A 22251-nucleotide genomic window follows, 5' to 3' on the forward strand; every position below is an offset into this window, starting at 1 on the left:
GCTTTTTGCCTTTGTTTTAGGAGCTTTGGGTACAGCTCTGCTATGGGGTCTGAGCCTGCAGCCCACTGCAGACCCCAGGGCTGCTGTTTTGGGTGGAAAACCTTTCTTTTTGGGAATGCCCTCCCCACTATGGGAGTGAAGGACACCCACAGCCCACAGCCCAGCACTGGGAAGAGGGAATCTCCCAGCCCAGCCGCCAGCCATGCACCCCAAAATCAACAGGTGGCCCCTGCAGATTTACAGCATAGCAACCCAATTCCATTGGTTTTGCTGAGGTTTTGGTTTCTGGGCTGCCTTAACCTGATGATGTGGATGCATCCCCTCTGGTCACTCATGATTGATGTTTGTGAATTTAGGACTTGGCTGTGACTTGGTACATTCTCCCCTGGACAAGAACAACACCATCTGTTCCATACTATTTCTAAATGGTTTCAGCTCCCGACAGCACTTGGGAACAGAAGATGAGCCCATCCCCACATCCTCTGGGCAGACAATGCCTTGGGGGCTGCAAGCCCACTCCCACCCCTTTGATCACCCAGGTTTCAGGATGAGGCTCCGATCCTTATGGGGTTTTCCAGCCTCAAACAGAAACCACCACTTTTTGAGGAAGATAAAGGCATGTCTGCAGGTTTGCAGCTGCTCTCCCCGCACGAGTGTGGGTTGTGGCCACGGTGACTCAGAGCCACCTCTTCACTGGGACAGGCGAGGGTGGACAGGTCTCAGACCAGGTTGAATAGAAACCATCTCCTCTAACAGCAGGGGAAGTCCCAGGTGGCCACAGGGACAGCAGGGACCTTGTCAGCCCATAGGAAGGAAATAGCACAAGGGGGGGGTGCATTAAGTGCTTATCTCACCATCAGCCTCAGCAAGGTAATGGAAACACTGCTCTGTTCCAACCGAGACAGAGAGTTTAAAAGGAGAAGAATAAATCAAACAAATCCTTACGGCTTTATGGAAAGCAGACCCGACCTGTCAGAGTGGCTTTGATTACAGACATTATTTTGGATGGCCCAGCTGCTGCAGCCATCCTGTCCCGCAGGCACTGCACTTAGATCTCCATCCCCTGGGGTCATCGATCAAATGGAACGAGGAGCGCTGCAGCATCAATAAAGCTTGGGTGAACACACTGGAAAGAGCAGTGCTGCTGAATCCTGCTCAGTGCAGGGCTGAGGTATCACCCCAATCCAGCTCCAGGCTCGGGGCAGAAGAAGGCTGCAGGGATGGGAGCAGCATCCTTAGACTTTCCCGACCCAAAGCATCCCATGCGTGAGGTTTTTGACAATGGGCCTTTCCCAGTCCAGTGAAACTTCTTCATTTTCCTTATGTTTCTCTTTCTTTTCCTTAATGCAGGGAAAATACCATCAGTCAGGAGTTATTTCCTGTTTGGAAACAACTTGTGCTGGAGAGGGTCCAGCAAAGCCTGTCTGAGATTTCCCCTTGGCCACATCCAGGATAATCTGTGCTACTGAAAGCAGATCCTGGGGCAGCACCGTGCAATGCTGTCACCAGGGTAGGAGTGGGGGCTCCATATGGCTTGGCAGTGAGGTTTCAGACTGTCCTGCTCAGCCAGAAGACCTCAGGATGTGGAGATGAGATGGGGAAAAGGGATCCAGGGAGTGAAAACAAAGACAGGAGCCTACACCATCCCAGCACCATCTGCTTCCCTTTGCTCCCTGGGCTGGGACAAGATGGAAGTGGAGAAATTAAACCAGTGTTGGGCTAATGGTGGGATGGGACACAAAAACACAGAACATCCCTTTCCTTGCACCCTGGGATATCCTACAGTTCCCTCACTGCACCCTACACACATACACTCCATCACAGCAGTCTGGGAGATTTCTGCAGCCAAAAGCTTGAGTCTGATTTCTGGGAAATAGGTTTGGAGAAGAGAAACCAGAGGGACGCAGAAGTACGGGTGGTCCCACTATGGAGATGGCCACAGCATCCTGTGGGGATGATCACAGCCTTGACCAGTGTCCACAGACTTGAGATCTGTGCCAGCAGGGACTCGCATCTGTGTACATCTGCCAGCATCTGGAGTTGTCTGGGCTGGGGGAGAAGGGGATTTGGCACAGCTGTAGGCAGGCAAAGACCACTGGGGAAGCCCAGTCTAGTCTTTGCTATTTCCCAGCTCATCGTGGCCAAGAACATGAGCTGCTTCTCTGGCCTTGGGGATAGGAAGTGGAAACACCTGCCCAGCCTCACCCAGCCCCACAGGGCTCCAAAGTCTCCTGAACTAGCAGAGGGCCATGCATGTGCCTTCTGCATCTGAGCAAAGGCTACTTACTTTTTAGTAAACTTATTTTATAAATAGGCTATTTTATTTTTATTTTTATTTTTAGAAAAGAGTGTCAGGTCTGGGATTGGACATTTGCCTCCCCACTGAGACACAAATCAGTGGGATGCAAAGCATTACTGTGCTCCCATGGACTGGCAGCTGCTGCCAGCTGTGATGTATGTTGGGAGCATGCCTGGCTGTGTGGGACCCTGCTCAGCTCCAGACACTGCCCTGTCCCATGCACCCCTCCACAGCCATACAACCTGCCTAGGGATTGGGGTGCAGAGCCAAACTGGGGGAGCAACATGGCCACCAGCCCCAATATTGCAGGAAGAAGTTTAGAAAATCCCAAGCCCCTCAGATTCTGAGAGCAGGTTTTTCCTCCTCAAACTGTTCTGGGAGGGGAAGGATATCACCCACTCTCTGTTCTTTGGGACACGTCCAGTGACCAGGTCCTCCCCCTGTCCACGCAACTACTGACCTCATGGGAGTCAGCGCTGCTGCTGCTCCATAAAAGAAGCCCAGCAGTCCCATCCCAAGCAGAAGGGAGAGTGAAGCAGCCCGCAGCCCTCCTACAGCCCAACATGGCCAAGGCAGCTGGGGCGCTCTTTGTCCTCCTCCTCCTTACTGCGCTGTGCTGCCAGAGCCTGGCCCAGAGTGAGCGCGGCCACCTGCGGGACTGGGGATGGGAACACCAGGGAGAAGGGAGGGGTGCATGGGGTTTGCATCATGCAAGGAGGCCGGGATGGGAACTGGGGGCCTTCAGGCTGAGCTGAGCTCTCATTCTCCCCCCAGGAGCCCCAGCTGTGCCTGACAAGTGCTGCTTCAACTTTCATACCAGAAGGATCAAAATGGACAACATTGTCACCTGCTATGCCACCAGCCCTCAGTGCCCACACCGAGCTGTGATGTGAGTATGCCTGCCCCCCTGGTGGTATCAGCATGGCAGTGAGTGGGTGCTGCTGGAGAATTCGCTGCCCTCAGATCTTCTGGGTTAGGAGACTTAAATCCATTTCTTTTCTCTGCACAGCTTCAAGGTGAAGAATGGCAAAGAGATCTGCACCCCAGCGGACAGGATGTGGGTGAAGAGGTACCAGCAGAGGTTCCAGGTCAGCTCCTACTCCATCCCCAGCTAGAAGAGCCACAAGAGCAGCATAGGGCCCTTGGAGGCAGCCTTATCACAGAGATGGGGAGACCAGCAATGCGAGTCCTCCCCGTCTCAGCCCTGTGCTATGCAGATAAGCAGCACTCACCTCCATGTTTTCTTTCCATTTATCCCACTGTGAGATCCTGGAGCTCTTAGCATCACTGTGCACAGATTTCCGTATCTCCTGCATCTCTCGCTCTTCTCCACCCTGAGACCATGGCTGGACTGGGTCTTAGGCAGGGAACAACTGCTTTGCATGTCAGTGTCACTGTGCTCCTTGGGCTTTTTGCAGTGCAGGGGTTAATAGGGAGTAGCATCACTAATGCTTCTTATACAGCACTGTAAACAGAATTAAACTCAACCTTGTGTATGCAAACATCTGGCTGTGCAAGTGTCTGGGGAGCAGAAGAGTTCCTGCTCTTGGCTTGCTTTGGGTAAGAAATGTCAGCTGTGAGAGCTGAACTCAGTAAAGGGGTGGGAAGAGATGATGTTGTGGTCACTCTTCTCAATTCCTTTTTGGAAGAATCTGGGAGTACATAGAGTCAAGCAGTGTCCACATGGGACCTGGGGAAGCCATCTGCAAAAGGGGCAAGAAGTGAGCACATCTCTGGGTGCCAAACCTGAAAAGAGGGGTCTTCCCTTGCTCTTCATCAGCCATCCCCAGACAAAATTCAACTTGAGCTGCACAGTTAGGCCCCGGTAACAACTCACATGCCAGGGTTGCCATGAGGAGATGCAATGGCCATGGCCACTGATGTGGTCACTGTGATGGGCACAGCCACCACCATGGCTGCCATGACAAACATGGCCACAATTACAGGTTTAGCCACCACTATGGGCACCATGATGGACACAGTCACCACTATGGGCAGCACTACGGGCACAGCCACCACCACCATGGGCACCATCATGAAACATGGCCACCACTACAGGAAGCACCATGGGCATAGCCAAAACCATGGGCACTCGGCACACAGCCATGGGGTCTGGGGTGGGCTGGCCTGAGCTTGGGTGCAGTCAGTGCCAAGCCAGTCACCTCAGCAAAAACTGCAAGAGCAGCATCACAGTCAGGATGAGTTTTGAATATAAGCTCACTCAGGTCTTCAGTGAGCATGACTATCATCCTGTGTGGTTTGTCGGTGGCAGCAGCTGAACCCAAAATAGACTGCAGGCTGCTACACATTGCAGCAGCACAGGACTGTGCTCACCAGACTTTCCAGAAGCCCTCAAGCACCATAGGCTGGGTGTGAAGAGGGGCCGGAACAGCACCAGCCAGGGAGAGGAATTTCCATCCCCCAGTTGCCCTTTAGTAATAGCAACAAGTGGTTCTTCCCCTGGGGAGAGTCCAGAGCTGTCATGGAAATCCTGGACAGGGGCTATATAATGCTGAGGTACAAGCAGGTAGCACTCAGCAGCACCAAACCAGCAAGAGCTACTGGTTCCTGGAGCTGACAGCCACCCAGATCGGACATGAAGATCTACTCCTTGGCCATGGTCACTCTGCTGCTTGCAGCTGTCTGGACTGAGAGCTGGGGCAAGTCCTGTAAGTACCAACACGGAGTCTTAACCCACGTCCTGCTGCAGGTTTGGGGTTGGGGATGGGGGAATAGGTTCAGCCCCTGCTTCTGCTGTGGAGTTAAGGTGCCAAGGGGTCAACACTGGCTTGGAAGATGTTTGCTAATAACGCTTGTTCCTGGGGATTTCTTGTCAGAGAGGAATATAGGGGCAAACCTGCAGAGCTGGAGACATGGCAGGGATCCTCATAGTGGGGGAAGTGGCTGGGGTCAGGCATGGGACAGCACCAATCCCTTCCTCCTCTCAGTCCGCAGCTCCTACAGCTCCTGCTGCTACAAGAACATGTTCATCCAGAGGGAAATCAACACCTCGCTCATCCGCAGCTATCGGGAAACACCTCCAAACTGCTCCCGCAGAGCCATTATGTGAGTCCCTTCATCCCCAGACTCCATCCCCAGCCTTCCTCCCCCAACCTCCCATGCCCAGCCTTTCTCCACCAACCTTCCACCCCAGTCTTCCTTCCCATTGCACTCCTCACCCTCAGCCACCCTGCCTGTGCTTTCACTTCCCACTATGAATGCCACAGTAAGCCCCTCTCAGGGTGCTATATGCTGAGTTCTATCCACATGTTCCTCCTCCTCTCAATGCTTTATTTCAAATCTTCCAGCAGCCCCTCGTTTCAGCAATAAAAATGGGAAGGAAACCAAGGTTTACGAGGGATTTAAGGCTGCTAGAAGTCAGAGTTTTGGGGAATGCTAGGAATGATGCTGCAGGGTAGGGGAGGACACTCCAGCTAACCCAGCCCCTCTACCCACAGCGTGGAGCTGAAGAAGGGGAAGAAGTTCTGCGTGGACCCTGCAGAGGGCTGGTTCCAGCAGTACTTGCAGGGAAAGAAGCTGAGCAACGCCTCAACATGAGCTGCTACCAACACCAGCTCTATTTCTACGTACCCTGCCATGACCTGTCAGTGCTTGTGATGTCTCATTAACTTATGGAGCCAGCTCTGCCTTGTCCCCCTCTGTCCCACTTCACACTACTGTACAGCTCTACTGAGATTTAATAAAGCTACTTGCTCTGACCTGCACCTGTGTGGCTGTAGTGAGATATGAATCCTGCACTGGGAAAGAGAGGCCGTGTTGGGGTTTGCCTCACTGTGAGGACCTGGGAACAGCCCAGAAGGCATTAGGAAATGTGAAACCAGAATGGTGAAGGTTCTGTACGCCCTCCAACAGTGTAGACCCTGCCTGGGTGTGGGTTTAAGGGTGCTCTGCACAGCTGTTCACTCCATGCAATGTTGATTTTGGCTGATGTTAGAGAAACGTTGGGTTTGAGGGGATTCACTGCAGGGTCAGTGCAGAGCAGACAGGTGGGTTTCATGAGGAGTCAGGAGCTGGCCAGTCCCCACCGGACACTAAAGCAGAAACTGAAAGCAGCAGCCAGCAGTTCCCCTTTCGTAGCTTTATTTCTCCATTTCAGAAAAACTGCAGGAATTCTGAGATAATTTCCTAGTTATTATGTACTCATCTTTTGTTCCTCGAAACCCTTCCGCACCCAGTGCCTGGGGATAAAAGTGGCAGCACAGCAGAGGCTGAGCATCGTGCAGAGCAGAGACCTGCAACCACCCAACTCCAGCCCTGCTCACCGTGCCAACGTCCTGCAGACCATGAAGGGCCCCGCAGCTGTCCTGGCCGCTCTGCTCCTCCTGGCCCTCTGCTCCTCAGCTGTGGCCCATCTGGGTGAGTCAGGTCTCATTATGTATCTCTGTCTGGGTGCCCGTTCCTCCCTGGGAGCCCCATCCCCATGGAGGGGACCTTCATGGTGGGCTGTGGGGGACTGCTGCCCATGCTGGGGCTCAGCCTTGGAGATGGGGTCCCTAGGGGTGTCCTTGGGGGATATGACATCAGGGGGTGATTGTGTGATGGGAGATCCTTGTAAAGTCCCAGGTAGGCACCTGTGGGGTCTCACCAGGGCTTTGTTTCTCTCTCCCACAGATGACCTACCCACAACCTGCTGCTTCTCCTACGTTCCACATCCCATCCCACGCAACATCATTGCTTCTGCCTTCCCCACCAGCAGCAAATGCCGCCTGCCGGCAGTGATGTGAGTATCCAACCACAGCTGGGGTGGTTGCGGTGTAACACAACAGCATCATGCCACAGCTTCAAGGGTGGTTGGTAAGGGACGAGAGTGTGGCTGTGGACATGTGGGTGCTGCCTGCAGAACCAATCATCGTGTGAACCTAACGCTGGTTTTCTCCCTGCAGCCTGGTCACCAAGAAGGGGAAGGAGGTATGTGCAAACCCCGAGGAGTCCTGGGTGCAGAAACGCCTGGAACTCTTCCAGAGCCAAGAAAACTGACCTTCTGTGGAATTATAGAATCATAAAACGGATGGATTGGAAGGGAACCTCGCAGCACACCCAGCTCCAGCCCTGCTCTAGACTCTTGCACCCCCCCTGCCATCCCCCCCCCCCCAAGCTCAGGGTGCCCAGGGCTCATCCAAGCTGGTTTGGGCATATCTGGGACACCCACAGCTTCCCTCCTATCCATCCCACCAATGCTAAGGAAGTGAAAATACAGAGATGATTCAGAACACATCAAAATGCTTGCTAAAGAGTCAAGAGCTCTGATGCCTAAATAAAATTCCTGCATTTAAAAACACTTTGCCTCTCTGTTGAAGCCCACCACCAAGCAGGAACAGCTCCATGGAGGCAGCCAGGTGGCAGATTTAAGGATACCCTGCACAGCTGTTCCCTTCATGTGATACTGATTTGTGCTGATGTCAGATGGCAATGGAGAAATATTGGGTTTGAGGGGATTTGAAGTTTGTTTTTCTTTCCCAGCAAAGAGCATGGAGTTAATGCTGATGGCTGCAGAAGGAGGGGTGCCTGGTGGCAATGAGGATATCAAAGTGGTCAGCAAATTGCTGTCAGGGATGAAGGAAACTGAATCACGTGTGTTGGGCACTCGTCACCTAATTCCCTATAACCCAGAAGAGCTTGAAAGCACAGCTGCTTTTGAGCTTGTGGTGTGCAGTGAGGATGGAGCAGCCTCCGTCCACCCAACTCCCATTGGGGCTGCAGCCATGGAGCTCCACATCCCAGCCTGGCTCTCATTGCAGGGTGAGTGCAGAGCACCAGGGTTGGTGTCACATGTGCCCCACTGGGCACTAAAACAGAATCTGAAAGCAGTGGCCCTATGGCTGGTGCTTCTCCTTTTTGCAGCTTTATTTCTGCAGGGGTTCTGAAATAATTTCCTAGTTATTATGCATTCATATTTTTCCCTTGACACCCTGTACACGCCCAGCAGCCAGGGAATAAAAGTGGCAGTGCAGCAGGGGCTGAGCATTGTGCAGAGCAGAGCCCTTAAGCCAACTAGCTCCAGCCCTGCTCCCTGTGCCCATGTCCCACAGCACCATGAAGGGATCTGCAGCTGCCCTGGCTGCTCTTCTCCTCCTGGCCCTCTGCTCCCTCGACTGTGGACTCCTTTCCTATTGGCAGTATTGGTAAGTCATGTCTTATATTTTCCTCTTGGGGCAGGAGGCACTGTCCCTACTTGGTAGGGTTCTGGGTGCTGGAGAATCCCCATCTCCATGGCTAGGTCCAGCATAGCGCTGAGTGTGGGCAATTGCCACCAATGCTGGTGTTCAGCTTTGGAGATGGGATCTTCTGGGGGATATGACATGAGTTGAGGGTAGCTGATGGCAAGCCCTCAGGGAGCCCCACATACAGCATCTCACCATGGCTCTCTTTTCCTGAACCCACAGATGACTTCCCCTTAAGCTGCTGCTACAGTTATGTGTCACGTCCCATTCCTTACAAGCTCATTGCCTCTGTCTATGCCACCAGCAGCACCTGCTCCCTGCCAGCAGTGATGTGAGTATCCAGCCGGGGTTTGGAGTACAACACCACGACTGTGACACACAGGTGGTCAGGAAGGGATGGCAGTGTGGTTGGGGACATGTGGCTGCTGCCATGCAGACCCAGCACCCCATTGCCCCAGTGGTGCTTTTCTCCCTGCAGCGTGGTCACCAAGAAGAAGAGGAAGATATGCACAGACCCAAAGCAATTCTGGGTGCAGGCACTCCTGGAGCTATCCAGAACAGAAAAGTTGCTCTCCCACGCTGTGAAGGAAGTGAAAACGCAGAGATGATGCACAAAACATCAAATACTTGTTAAGGAATCAGGAGCTCTGACGCCTAAATAAATCCCCTTGCATTAGTAAATTAGGGATGATGTGGTTTATTTGCTATACCATCTTCAGTCCATATATTTCAATGACCTGTGAGTTGATGTGTCTCCAACTCCCTGTTGGAGCTCATTGGCACCCATCAAAGCCCCGTGGGCAGATGTGGGCATCCCAAACCCGCCTCTCAGGACCCCCAGCACCCCAAGGGCACTCACAGCCCCACAGCCACTGCGCCTTGCCAGCCTCTGAACAACGGCCTTGCTGGTTGAAGCGCCACAGCGGAGTTTGCTGATGTGCCGGAGCACTGCAGGGCGCGACACCACCACCGCCACGACTCTCCTGCCTGCGCTTCCCTGCTGAGCTGCTGCTTCCTCTGCAAGAGCGAGCGATGGGAGCCCAGCCAAGATGTCAGCACCGTGGAAGATGCCACTGCAGGGAGCTGAGACCAAGGGTTTCGATAGTCCAAGTCATTCTCTTGGCATCGAAATTTTCTTGGTTCTGGAAGAGTTCCGGGTATTTCTGCACCCAGGACTCCTTGGGGCTTGCACATACTGAGGCGTCCTTCCTGCCTGCACTTTGCTGTTGCTGAACTATTTCTCATAAAGACACCCCAGCCAGGATGCCACCATCACCCCACAGGGATGTGCTGAGGTCAGGACTGGCCATGGGGAGCTGAGCCCACCCTGGCAGGTGGAAGCACCATGGGATCCTGACAGGAACTGTGACAAAGGGGTTTGAAAGTCCATATAGGAGACAGACAAAGGGGTTTGATAGTCCAAAAACTTTATTTAGGCATCGGAAAAACTATGACCATAATGGATTATTATGTCGTGATATCTTTTAAATTATTTTTGTATTTTTCATTTTCTTAGAAAAAAATATTTAATTTAACTTAAATAAGCTAAATAGAATAAATTCCGTATTGAAGACAATCCAGTTCAAGTGCTCTGGTGCGTGAGTGTTCCTGTGGGCCAAGCCCAGGGGCACAGCACGGAAGGTCAGTTTTCTTGGCTCTGGAAGAGTTCCAGGCGTTTCTGCACCCAGGACTCCTCGGGGTTTGCACATACCTCCTTCCCCTTCTTGGTGACCAGGCTGCAGGGAGAAAACCAGCGTTAGGTTCACACGATGATTGGTTCTGCAGGCAGCACCCACATGTCCACAGCCACACTCTTGTCCCTTACCAACCACCCTTGAAGCTGTGGCATGATGCCGTTGTGTTACACCGCAACCACCCCAGCTGTGGTTGGATACTCACATCACTGCCGGCAGGCGGCATTTGCTGCTGGTGGGGAAGGCAGAAGCAATGACGTTGCGTGGGATGGGACGTGGAACGTAGGAGAAGCAGCAGGTTGTGGGTAGGCCATCTGTGGGAGAGAGAAACAAAGCCCTGGTGAGACCCCACAGGTGCCTACCTGGGACTTTACAAGGATCTCCCATCACACAATCACCCCCTGATGTCATATCCCCCAAGGACACCCCTAAGGACCCCATCTCCAAGGCTGAGCCCCAGCATGGGCAGCAGTCCCCCACAGCCCACCATGAAGGTCCCCTCCATGGGGATGGGGCTCCCAGGGAGGAACGGGCACCCAGACAGAGATACATAATGAGACCTGACTCACCCAGATGGGCCACAGCTGAGGAGCAGAGGGCCAGGAGGAGCAGAGCGGCCAGGACGGCTGCGGGGCCCTTCATGGTCTGCAGGACGTTGGCACGGTGAGCAGGGCTGGAGTTGGGTGGCTGCAGGTCTCTGCTCTGCACGATGCTCAGCATCTGCTGTGCTGCCACTTTTATCCCCAGCTGCTGGGCGGGCACAAGGTTTCAAGGAATAAAGATGAGTGCATCATACTAAGGAAATTACATCAGTATCCCCAAATTTTGCTGAGTTGGGGGTGGAAAGGAAACAGTAAAAGAGGAAGCATTGGCTACAGGGCCATCTCTTTCAGATTCCATTCTGGTGGCCAGAGCCGGAAGCCCTATGCAGGGCTGTTCTGCTCCCATGGCATGGACACCCATAGAGACCACTGCTGGCAGGAAAGCACTGCCAGAAGGAACATCTGAGCTCAGCCACAGTTCTACCAGTAATACCACTTTCCAATGTGCCCCATGACAAAGCATAGTAGTAATGCTAAGTCAGTCCGAAACAGTGATTGAACACCTGGTGGGAATTCAGGGCCAACCCAGCAGAGCTCAGGTGCAAGCAATTCACCTGAGTGACTGGAAGGCATAGAGCCAGGATCCACCCCTTCCCAGATTGTATTTAAGGGTTGGCATTGCAGGTGAGGGTATCTTTTGTTGGAGTTTCCTGCATATTTCATGTTTTCTGTTGGTAAGTTGCTCTTTTTCTTTTGTTTTTGTGTTTGTGGTTGCTGGTTTTGGGCTTGTTCTCATTTGTTGTTGTGAAAGACTTTGCCTTCCTGCTGTTTTCATCCCACTACAATGTTATGCAAGGATTCTGTGTTGGCTCCAGAATGGTGTGTTGTGCAGACATTGATCTCCAGCTCTTTGTTGAACTTCTAGAAAAGGAAAGATTGTATAGGGATGAAGTTGGATTGACCTGAAATTATTGGGGATGTTGGCTTTATTCGTTTTGATGTTAAAAGCTGCAGGCTTATGCTGGAAATCTTGCAGGTTTGGAGACAAAGGCAGCCCATAGGAAATGATTTTTGGTCACTGTATGTAGGCTGTAGCCTGCTGTAGTCCACCTGACTGTAGGACAGATAGAGGGCATGCACTTCTCTGCCTACAGATGTTAATTTTGGCTCTGGTCAGTGAAATTGTTGGGTGCCTGCTTGTTCACTTCTTGCTAGTATGGGTAACTTCATCCTATTCCACTTGTATATGCTGGTTTAGCATCCCAAATAAAAGTAAATACATTAGTTTCAGGGAGGAGATGTGGCCCTGGGGTTAGGAGCTGAGAGAAGAGAGAGTTCTGCCAGAACTCTGGGATCAGCACATCACAGCTTTGTAGATGAAATGCTGTGGCAATCGCAGCATGACCAAAAAAAGGGACAGCACTGGTAATTCCCAAAGGTAACTCAGAATGTCCCTGTGGACACACATCCAGAAAGAACTACAGAACTCAGCACTTCCTCTTTTTTCCCTTTTTCCATTCTTGCCCTTGCTGACCTGTGGGTTTGTTGCCACCACTGATCCCAGCCTTTACCTCCCAACTCTCACTAGAGGTGACTAAAACCCCTGTGCTCTGAAGAGGTTGACTCATGCTGAGTGCTGGTTGTGTCCATCCTTACACCTCACGGTAGAGCTATGGTCCCCATACACGTTTAGGCTCACAGCAATTGCTATGGCCCTTTGCTTATTGTGCCTTTCCCTGCTGTCAGATCCCTGCCATGAAGGGTGTACTTCAGAGCTGGTTCAACAGGATAGGAAGAGGAGAAGAAATTGGGATTGTTCCCTTTAGAAAGAACAGGCTACTCAGGGAGGTGGTGGAGTCCCCATTCCTGAAAGCTTTCAAGAACTGTAGAGATGTGGCAGTGAGGGGTGCAGGCAAGGTCGGGGTGCATTGCGTTTGGATTTGGAAAAGTCCTCTCAGATCCCAACCTTAATGACTCAACGATTCTAAACCACCCCCCACCATCCAGGAAGAGCCAGGCAGTGCTGACCCAGCCTCAAAGCTAAGGACAGAATACTCTCTCCAGCTCTTCTCAGGTGCCTACATCACAACTGCTTCTAACCTGGTAGTGACACTGGAGAAATTCAGAGCACCCTCTGTGTAAACACTCTTGAGGTTTAGAGTTTAGTCAACAGAAACTACCTGTTTTTGTGAGCCTCTCTGCCTATAAGCATTCACCCACCCCTGATCACCAGCCACCCCCTTGGTATCTCCCCTGACCTCCCAGGAGTCACAAGAAGTGGGAGGAAAGACATCAGCACGCAACAAGCTGTTATGATCAGGACAAGAAGCAATTGGTGCTTGGAACAGCTGTGAGAGCGGATCCTAAACCCAAAGCAGGGCTTGGGATCCTCTGGGGAGTAGCCCCAAGCCAAGGTCCAACTCAAATAGAACTGGGTCCCAAGAACATGTGTAGAAATGTGCAGTGACACTGGGTGATGCTGGCTTGGGAGGATGAGCTATGCCTTCCCAGGCAAAGAGAAAAGATAAAGAGCTTCCCAATGCAATCATTTCTTTTCTGGGATAACCATAGAAAATCTGCCATCCATTATGAACCTTAATCAATCTCAAAACTACAAACATTCATTTTGATGGAAATGGTAAAAAAAAAAAATAAATAAATAAAAATTTCCTCCTCACTGCAGAAGTTGTTGCCCCAGCTTTCACTTCTTCATTTAGATGAGAGTCGAATGGAACTTCTTACTGGATGCTGATGAAGAAGTTCCTATTCTAACTGGAAAAGAGGATATTTCGATGAATTACACAGAATTGCAGCTCAGCAAAAAGTAGAAAGCTTGTGTTAGAGTGTATTTAAGGAATTTAATATAAGGAAGTGATCTAAAGGGAGAGTGAAGAAATGACTTATGGTTTTAATTCGCCTGTGGTAGAAGACATCTGTATTCATATGACTTTCTAATGTGGCAGAGAAATCAAAAGCCAGTGTGGAGAGAGAAAGAGAGAAAGCACAACTTGATTTCTCGTTGTGAGCACTTCCAAGTGAAGATTTCAGAATAGCTGCTGGGGGCACAGCAGGGCAGAAAACACAGCTTTATAAATAAAAATGCAAAAAAAGGTAGCTGAAGATGAAGTGCCTTTTGTTAATGTGAAGGCAGGCCAAAAAAGTTACGGTCAAATATGCAGCACAATTAAAAGTGTTGTAGCAGCAGATGGGTGCATAGGTGACCAGCCAGATCTATGGAAAGAGGAGACGACTGCCTTAGTGTGTGATTGGCTTTAGGAAACCTTCCCCAGCTCTGCATTGTTTGCCCAGAGGAAAATGCCCACTGGTTGATGGAAGTGGGATGTATTAATGGCCACAGGTCAAGGCAGAGGAATATCCCTGCACCTCTTCTGGGAGATGCTGCCAGACTTGTGGACCCCTGTGCACTGCAGCTCTCCTGCCCTCACTGTGCTCCAATATGGGACAGAAGGAAACACAGAGCAAGGAAACCACAGGCAAGAAGAATTGAAAGAAACTGCCAACACCGCAATCCTGTGCAAGTGCAGTGAAAGCCACGCGTTATGCAACATCCGTCTGGGAAGCAACACTTGTCATTGATAAAAATTATGCAAAGAAGTCCCGTGGCTGGAGGAAAAGGAAAATGCAGATCAGCCAAACGGCCTCGCCCTGCAGTGAGACGCTGCTGACCTTTTCATACATCGTTATACAGAGAAATCCAGCAAAGCTAAATTCCTGAACCAATTCCTGCTGATATCTTATCTTTTTTATTTGAAGCCTTGGATGCTACCATCACACTCAGGATCTTGTGCCATGCCCTGCAGAGACCCACAACAGGTATTTTTCTATGGTCCTAAATCCAACTTGTGGTTGTTCTCCCTCCTTCTTGAGTCCACTCTGAGCTGAAAACACTCAGTTCCACAGCCAGGGGCATGGGGACCCAGGACTCAAGTATCTCTTGCTCCTTGAACAAAGTAAGTACACTTAATATAGAAGTACATATAATTATGGGAAATGAATGAAACACTTTGTGCAAGGAACAAGTGTTTATATAAGAAAGAAGGACCCTACTTCACATAAATATAAATACATACCCTCAACAAATAGCAGGATTCTGAGCACAAGGTACAGCAAAACACTCAAGTCAGAAGCCGATTTGCCAGCTCACAGGCAGCTCCTTGCCACAGTGTCAAGCTTTGCTCTACCCCACTACCACCAAGCAGCCCCCACATCCAGCTCTTTGCCTCTTGCAGCTTGCACCTGGGGTCCCAACTTCACCCCTGCAGTCAGGTGGAGCAAAGCCCTGGGGCTGCTTCTCTGCAGCTTTGGCTCTGCAAGGGCACATGGACTCTGGTCCCCCACAGTTACTGCCCTATAGCTCTTCTGTACGATTTGGCTGAGGCAGCAGCTCTCAGCACTGCCCCTGCAGAGATCTGCCCACATGAACACTCCATTGGGACGTTAAGAGGAAAAAAAGTCTGTCTGCAAAAAGCAATTTCAATTATGAGTTTGCAGATACTGAGTATCCTCCTGCACCCAGACACAGATTGCATAAGCTCCAGTTACATTAAAATGGGCTAAAAATAAAGTACTATCTAAACTTGCATAGCTGAGGTTATCTCGTAGCCAGGCACGTGCTTCAGTCTTTCTTTTCTGCTTTGCCCTTGATGAGACTTTCTACCAGTTCCACGTTCACTGTGCCTTGTGTCAAAATATCTCTTTTTGATATATCATTTCTTTCGTTAAATTGTTTTAACCACATCCCTTTCTTCTCCTGCATGAAAGGGTAAATAATCAGTGTCGAATGATTCTGTTTAAGCTCCCTTCATCTATTTGCCCCACTCTTTTCAGTCTTTCATCTTCAAGTCTCTGAATGCTTTCATCACCTGCCTCAAAGCCTTCTGCGTCGGCTGTATCCTTCTGAGTCACAATGAGATGAATGTGGCATTCAGAGATCATCCCACTGGTTTCTACAACAACATTATGGGATTTGGAGAATTACTTTCTGTCCTATCCTTCATGCTTTCCTATATGTGGATTAATCCTCAGACTTGGGGCATTGAAGATCGTCTCAAGAAAATAAGAGATATTAAAGTCCTTTATTATTGATCCTTGATTTTAATCCAGTAAAGAACTTGGCCCAGAGAGGTTGTGGATGGCCCATCTCTGGAGGTATTCAAGGTTGGATGGGCCCTGGGTGGCCTGATCTAGCAGCTGACCATCAGTGTATGGCAGGGGGTTGGAACTAAATCTTTTAGGCCTCCTCCAATCTTAGCTATTCTATGATTCTATCATTCTACTATGATTCTAACATTCTAAAGAAAATGGCATTAAGGTGAGAAGAGAAAAGGAAAAGAGATTTCTAAGTTATGTGGGCTAAATACTCAGGATGCAAATATCTTTAAAACCTGGCCATCTTCTCCTAAGCAGCTGCAATTTTTTTGACCTTAGGTATAGAAACCAGCATTTCAAATGACCCTTGAATGCATTTGCCAACAGTGACCATCCAGCACGTTGCTCAGTCATAGAATCGCAGGCTCACAGAATCACTGAAGTTGGAAAGGATCTCTATGACCATCCAGTCCAACCATCTACCTATCCCTAACATTGCCCCCTAAACTCCCTTAAACCCTAATCTTCTCCAACCCTGAATGATGGAAATAATCTTGTATTTTGCAAACATTTGCCTCCCACTGAACTCATCTTCTCCAGATCCTCATGAACTGCACAAGATGTGATAAATCAGCAGCACATCACGCACCGACGCTAACCTCATCACTTCCTTTTATAAGTTCACAGATATCTGCAACAAAGGCAATGCAGTAGATCTCACTTGTCTGGGCTCCAGTAAGACATTTGAGATGGTGCCACACAGTAAATTATTAGCTAACGAGGAGGAGATGTGACTGGCATACATAACGTAAAGTGGGTAAGAGAGCTGCCTGAAAGGAGCATGGTAACAGCTTCAGCTGGAAGTGGAAATGCTGGACTGAGGGGAGGGTTCCCAGTACAGTTCCTTGAATTTCTGTGTCAAAAAAAAAAAAAAAAAAAGATTCTGCTTAACATTTGCATTAATGATCTTGGCACAAAAAGCAGAAGAACGCAAAGGAAATTTGCTGATGAGGCAGAATGAGATGCTATCATCAATCCAGGAGCGGCCAGGATATCACAGAGAAAGATTACAATGACCTTGAGGACTGGAGTAATGGGGAAGGATTTGATTCAGTGGTGCAGACTGTACAACGCTGCTTCTGGGAACAACAGAGGGCAAGAACAGCCATCCCTGTGCTGGAGCCCATGGCAACGTCTGGGGCAGGGAAAAACCCATGCTACAAATTATAGGATTGGGACAAGGCCCCAGTGTTATACAGCATGAGAAGAAGCAAATGCAATGAGCTCAGGGTAGGGACTAGGAAACAAGGGGTTCTGGCTGATCTGAGGGAAACCATCACAGAGGCCAACACCTGGGTGGAAAAGAGCTATTTCAGCTAGTGAGCACTGCTGGTATAATGATACAGGGCTAGAAGCTGGCTGTCAATGCAAACAGGTGGGAAATTACATTTTCACCTGGAAGCAGGCAGTTTCTCAGATGGTCTTCAGGTGAGCAGGACAGTCCTGTTGACTTTCCTCCTGAATGCAGGCTGATTATCTTTAGGCCTGTACACAGCTGCCTTTTGGAGCCCTATTTTAAAAGCTGTCCCTAGCCACAATGCTGTTTTGAAGTGAGAAGTTCCATGGGGCCATACCAAGTCAGTCTGTTATCCCAGGGCAATTGCTGCATTCACTTATTGTCCTCCAGAACGGGAGGTGACTTTGGTGGTTATCTTCTCCAAGTCATCTCTTGTGAGTCCCTCAGAGCTTCCTAGGCTGATTCTCTGGTGAGTCAAAAGATTCTTACAACACTGCTTTAAATGATCAGTCTATTTCTATTGAGTTCCTCTTTTTTTTTTTTTTTTCCTGGAATCTCCCTTCTAGGCTTACTGGTACATTATTTCAGGGTTCAGCTTGCATGCCTTTCCCCTTGCTTCTCTCATCCCCAGGATGCAGGGCTGAGTCACAAGGTTATTCAATGGTCTCCCACTTCTATGCCCCCAACCAGCACCCACAGCGTTTCCCTACTCCCTGGCCAGCCATGAAGCTCTCTTTGGACAGTCTCTTCCACTTCTCAGCTGCAGAGGACTGTTTTTCCATAGAATCATTAATGTTGGAAAGGCCTCTAAGATCAACCAGTTCAACCATCCACCTACCACCAATACTGACCACATCCTTCAGTGCCACATCTCTACAGTTCTTGAACACCCCCTGGGACAGGGACTCCCACACCTTGCTGGGCAGCTATGCCACTGCATCACAGCTCTTTAGGGAAATAAATTTTTCCTAGTATCCAACCTGAACCTCCACTAGTGCAACTTGAAGCCATTCTTTTCTTTCCTTCCGTGAGCCCCTGAGGAAGAGCACAGGAGGTTACAACCCATTGGGCAAGCTGTTGCACCTTGTCTTTACTTTTAGGACCAAGTTTGAAATAATGGTGGACATCAGCCCTTTGCTACCCCTCAGGGGCAGCTCCTTCCTGCAGGCCTCATGCCATACCCCTGCTGAGTGTAACTCTGCTCCTACAAAATGACACCTTCTCCTCCCAGGAGAGATGTTGCTCCTGATTCAAAGTCTTCTTTGGTGTGAAAGCTGTTTTTCACCTGATCTCCATGCAGCCCCAGGGCTGGGCTCTATGTTGCTGACCCTAGTCCCCTAAAATCATAGAATCATGGAGAGGACCTTAAGGATCATCCATTTCCAACCCCTGCTGTGGGCTGTTTCACCCTGCCAGACTGCCCAGGACCCCTTCCACGGCCTTGAGCACCTCCAGAGATGTGGCACCCACAGCTCCAGGCAGCAGTGCCAGGGCCTCACTGCCCTCTGAGTAAAAAATTTCTTTCTAACATCAAATTTGCCTTGTAGGAAAACAGAAAGGAGAACCAAAGAGTGCAGGAAACCAGAAGTAACAACGCATAACTCAGTGTTTCACCTAGACCCATCCTTCACCCACAGATGTGCTATTAGGACTAATGCCATATGGCCATCGGAGCAGGCGTCGCTGTGCTGCTTTTGCCCTACACACCCATGCACCACTTAGAAACCACCAGATATGCAGATGTTAGTGGGGAAAGGTGTCTCAGTTTGAATGTGCCTCGTTTCAAATTTCTCCTGATTGCTGGAGAGCTGCGCTGTGGGTACCAGGCCAGTCCTGCTCCATGCCAACCCCACAGCCCATCCCTTGAAGGAATAATGGACAAGCTGGAGTGGGCTCACGCTCAGACTCAATTCCACATTGTGAACTTGAGATGAAAGAGAGGGAATTGCTGCTCACAGAGCTGAAAGCAGGGTTACTACAGCCTGTGTGGCTCAGCTGATCCCAAAGGTCTCTTTCCAAGGCCTGATTCGTGGGTTTACATTCTGAGATCTTCAAGCATCTTTGTGACGTGACATTCAAAGTAGGGGTGCTGGATTAATGCCCTTTATCTCTTGAGGTTTAAACATGAGTGCAGGGATGTTTGGGTACAGAAGGACACAGGGAGTTGGCAGCCACCTCCAGCAACAGAGAGAAAATTCTCAGGCACAAGAAATAACAACAGATCCTGCTGGCTCAGAGTGCACATGGCTAGACAGGAGTGAGGCAGCAGCACAGCCTCTGCTGCTGAAATGAGCTGCAGGGCTGATAGCCTGCTTGCAAGGAAGAAGAGGAAGAAGCCTGAGAGTAATTCTGCAACAGCAGCCAGCAGAGGCAGGATGTGAACTCATCACGCTGCTGATGTCTGGGCTCCCTAAAAACAGCAGCACAGGGAGGAGAAGGTCAAGAGATGACTCAGGAGACTGCAGCACCCACCTTGTGGTGCCAGGTTAGCCCAGCAAGGTGAATACAGACCGGCTGATCTTCACAACTGGGTGAATCAGATACAGAGAGGATATGGTGGCTCTGAAGATGCTGAGATGCCTCAGCACAGTGGGCTCAGGGGTGAGGGCGCACACACACAAGTGGCACTGGTTGGGGGACAGCAGTAGTGCCTCAGCAGTTCAGGCAGGAACTGTATGCAACCATTGTTTGCTAACACTGGATGAAGTCTAGTGACAACTAACCTGCACTTCTTCACTCCTACAGCTCAGATCAGGAGCAACCAGCTGAGTAAGAACATGTGGTTTCCTATCTGTGCTCTTAATGAAGGCAGGGAGAGCCCCTCAGGGTTAGAGCAAGTGGTTTTTCAGGGAAACAGAGAAAACAGGGCTGTAGAAAGTCTTCAGCTTCCACACAGAAGATAAAGGCTCACTCCAGGAACAGACTTCCTCACTCTGCTTAGCATTCCCTCCCTGCTGCTATATTTTCTTCTTCCATTTCTGGTTTTAGTACGGCACTAGAATATCACGTCTTATCAGCATGTTCAGTTTGTTCAGTCTTCCTTGTAATAGAATTAGAGAATCACAGAACTGTTTGAGAAGGAAAGGACCCTTAAAGGCCACCTGGTCCCACTGCCCACAGTGCACAGAGATGCTCACAGCCCTTCAGCCTGACCCCGGGGGTCTGCAGGGATGGGCACCACTCCTCTCTGGGCAGCCTGTGCAGTGCCTCACCTTCCTTACTGGAAACAACTTCTTTCTAATATCCAGTCTAAATCTCCCTTCTGTTCATTTGAAGCTATTTCCCCTTGTCCTATCACAACAGACCCTGCTCATGAGTTTGTCCCCCTCCATCGTACAGCCCCTCCTTGGTAGTCCTTTATGTATTTGTATACTGTTCTCAGGCCCTCTTTAGATCACTCATGACGTTTCCATGCTCTGCAAATTTAACAGGCCTGTACTTGTTTCAAAGAGCACTAATGAAAATATCAAGCAGCACAGGATCTGTGGGGTCCCACAAACTTGTGGCTCACTCAGAAGATCCATTTTCACCTTCAGAAATCCATTTAGAGATCCACTCAGAAGGCCGTTTTCAAAGTTAGATGATGACAATCATGGAGTCATAGAATGACTTGGGTTGGAAGGGACCTTGAAGACCATCTGGTTCCAACCCTCAGCAGCCAGAGCCCCTCCAGCCCACCCTTGGTCTCCTCCAGGGACGGGGCACCCACAGCTTCTACAACTTCTGACACAATTACGTGTCAGGACTATTAGAGGATATTTCTGCATCACTGGGAGCTGGCTCATACCCACGGGACTAAGCTGTGCATGTAATAATCGCTCCTCAGACTACAGCACTTACGCATTTTGAATTCCAATCAAAAATTATGACAGGTTAAACTCCAGGAAGAGAACAACAGCAAGCACAGGTTGATGTGGGAATGTAGAAATTGGCAGACACTGTCAGACAGTAATGTAGGGCCTCCTGGTTGTTCCAAGCTGATGAGGAGCACATCTGAACAGGCTGCACTTTAGCACCATCTGCTGCCTGCAGGTCCACGGACCATCACCACAATCAACTCTGTCTCCAGCCCCAGTCATTTAAAGCTGCTGGCAGCATCACCCGACGAACGCCTCGGTCTTATGGATGACAAATTTTGCAGTGACTGATTAGAACAGCGTATCTTTGTTCTCCACTTTGCTTTGGGGGAATTCAGGGCTCACACTTCTCATTTTCTCCAAATGAAGGAAAACCCCATGCTCTCAACACAGCTGTCATTGTTTGATGAAGCAGCCAACGCTGCTAGTGAGCATGAGCATCAGCAGCACCGATAATCAAGTATAATCACTCAAGTATCTACTCAGGTTTTAAGCAAACTTCTCTTTGCAGTGCCTTCCCAGCAACAGATCAGTATATCTACATTCACCTAGTTTTCTGCAATAATTTCTTGCCGTTTTGTTAATCACCTTTCAAACATCTGCACAGGTACATGGTGCTGTAGAAGAGCAATGCACAGAAAGAATACCTCTAAGCCCACAGGCTGAGAACAACTTGTGCAGATAGTCTTCCTTTCAATCTGGCAGCAGTGGGACTCCGTCCTCCCTTGCATTGTGGCACACAGGATTTTTACCAGTTGAGTCCAAAGAAACGAATAAAACATGGCTGTGGAGCATTTCACTTCCCTCCTGCCTCATCCCATGAAGCAGCTCAAATATAACAGAGAAAGGAAGGATAAGGGTATAAGCTTTGTTATTTACATCAGGACATAAAAGAGGAAACTGAAGGACAGGGAAGTCCCAGCACTCTTCATCCGTTCCTCTCCCCATTCCAGAGCTCAGAAAGACAAGTCTAGAACTGCTTTTTATTTTTTTCCACTAAGACTGTTTCCTATCTCATCACTGTCCATTTCTGGCCAATGCCACCAGCCCAACATTGGGATTTTCATAGCATCTGCGTCCGCCTCTTGTGTCTTCTCCATCTCATGTAGAAGGCTTTTCCCCAAACCAAATCTGGGGAAAATCAGAAATTATGTATGCAATAACCTGTAAAAGTATCAGAGCCATGAAGAGATTTAGACTGGATACAAGGACGAAGTTGTTTACAGAAAGGGCAGTGAGGCCTTGCCCAGGGGTGTGATGGGGCCCCATCC

The 22251-nt window shown here is 49.8% G+C and overlaps 4 protein-coding genes across 4 annotated transcripts; 3 read left to right on the forward strand and 1 right to left on the reverse strand.

Moving 5' to 3' along the window:
- Window positions 1–2806: 2806 nt before the first annotated feature.
- LOC122184653 (C-C motif chemokine 3-like) lies at window positions 2807–3801 on the forward strand. The gene is made up of 3 exons (XM_042879779.1): window positions 2807–2935; window positions 3074–3188; window positions 3309–3801. Exons 1-3 carry the CDS (start codon window positions 2863–2865, stop codon window positions 3412–3414), a joined length of 294 nt encoding a protein of 97 aa, XP_042735713.1. The 5' UTR covers window positions 2807–2862; the 3' UTR covers window positions 3415–3801.
- A 78-nt stretch (window positions 3802–3879) lies between these two features.
- Window positions 3880–6024, forward strand: CCL1 (C-C motif chemokine ligand 1). Its single transcript, XM_042879780.1, has 3 exons — window positions 3880–4968; window positions 5248–5365; window positions 5758–6024. The coding sequence occupies exons 1-3, from the start codon at window positions 4896–4898 to the stop codon at window positions 5855–5857; spliced, it is 291 nt and encodes a 96-aa protein (XP_042735714.1). The 5' UTR covers window positions 3880–4895; the 3' UTR covers window positions 5858–6024.
- Window positions 6025–6380: 356 nt separating this feature from the next.
- On the forward strand, window positions 6381–7598 carry LOC122184716 (C-C motif chemokine 3-like). The gene is made up of 3 exons (XM_042879896.1): window positions 6381–6676; window positions 6932–7040; window positions 7204–7598. Exons 1-3 carry the CDS (start codon window positions 6604–6606, stop codon window positions 7295–7297), a joined length of 276 nt encoding a protein of 91 aa, XP_042735830.1. The 5' UTR covers window positions 6381–6603; the 3' UTR covers window positions 7298–7598.
- Window positions 7599–9891: 2293 nt separating this feature from the next.
- On the reverse strand, window positions 9892–10979 carry LOC122184717 (C-C motif chemokine 3-like). The gene is made up of 3 exons (XM_042879897.1): window positions 10745–10979; window positions 10381–10489; window positions 9892–10217 (listed from the first exon to the last, which is right to left on the reverse strand). Exons 1-3 carry the CDS (start codon window positions 10893–10895, stop codon window positions 10124–10126), a joined length of 354 nt encoding a protein of 117 aa, XP_042735831.1. The 5' UTR covers window positions 10896–10979; the 3' UTR covers window positions 9892–10123.
- Between the last annotated feature and the right edge of the window lie 11272 nt (window positions 10980–22251).

Source organism: Lagopus leucura, unplaced genomic scaffold (genome assembly GCF_019238085.1).
Source record: "Lagopus leucura isolate 7727_CA_CO unplaced genomic scaffold, USGS_WTPT01 Super-Scaffold_100024, whole genome shotgun sequence".
Lineage (NCBI taxonomy): Eukaryota > Metazoa > Chordata > Aves > Galliformes > Phasianidae > Lagopus > Lagopus leucura.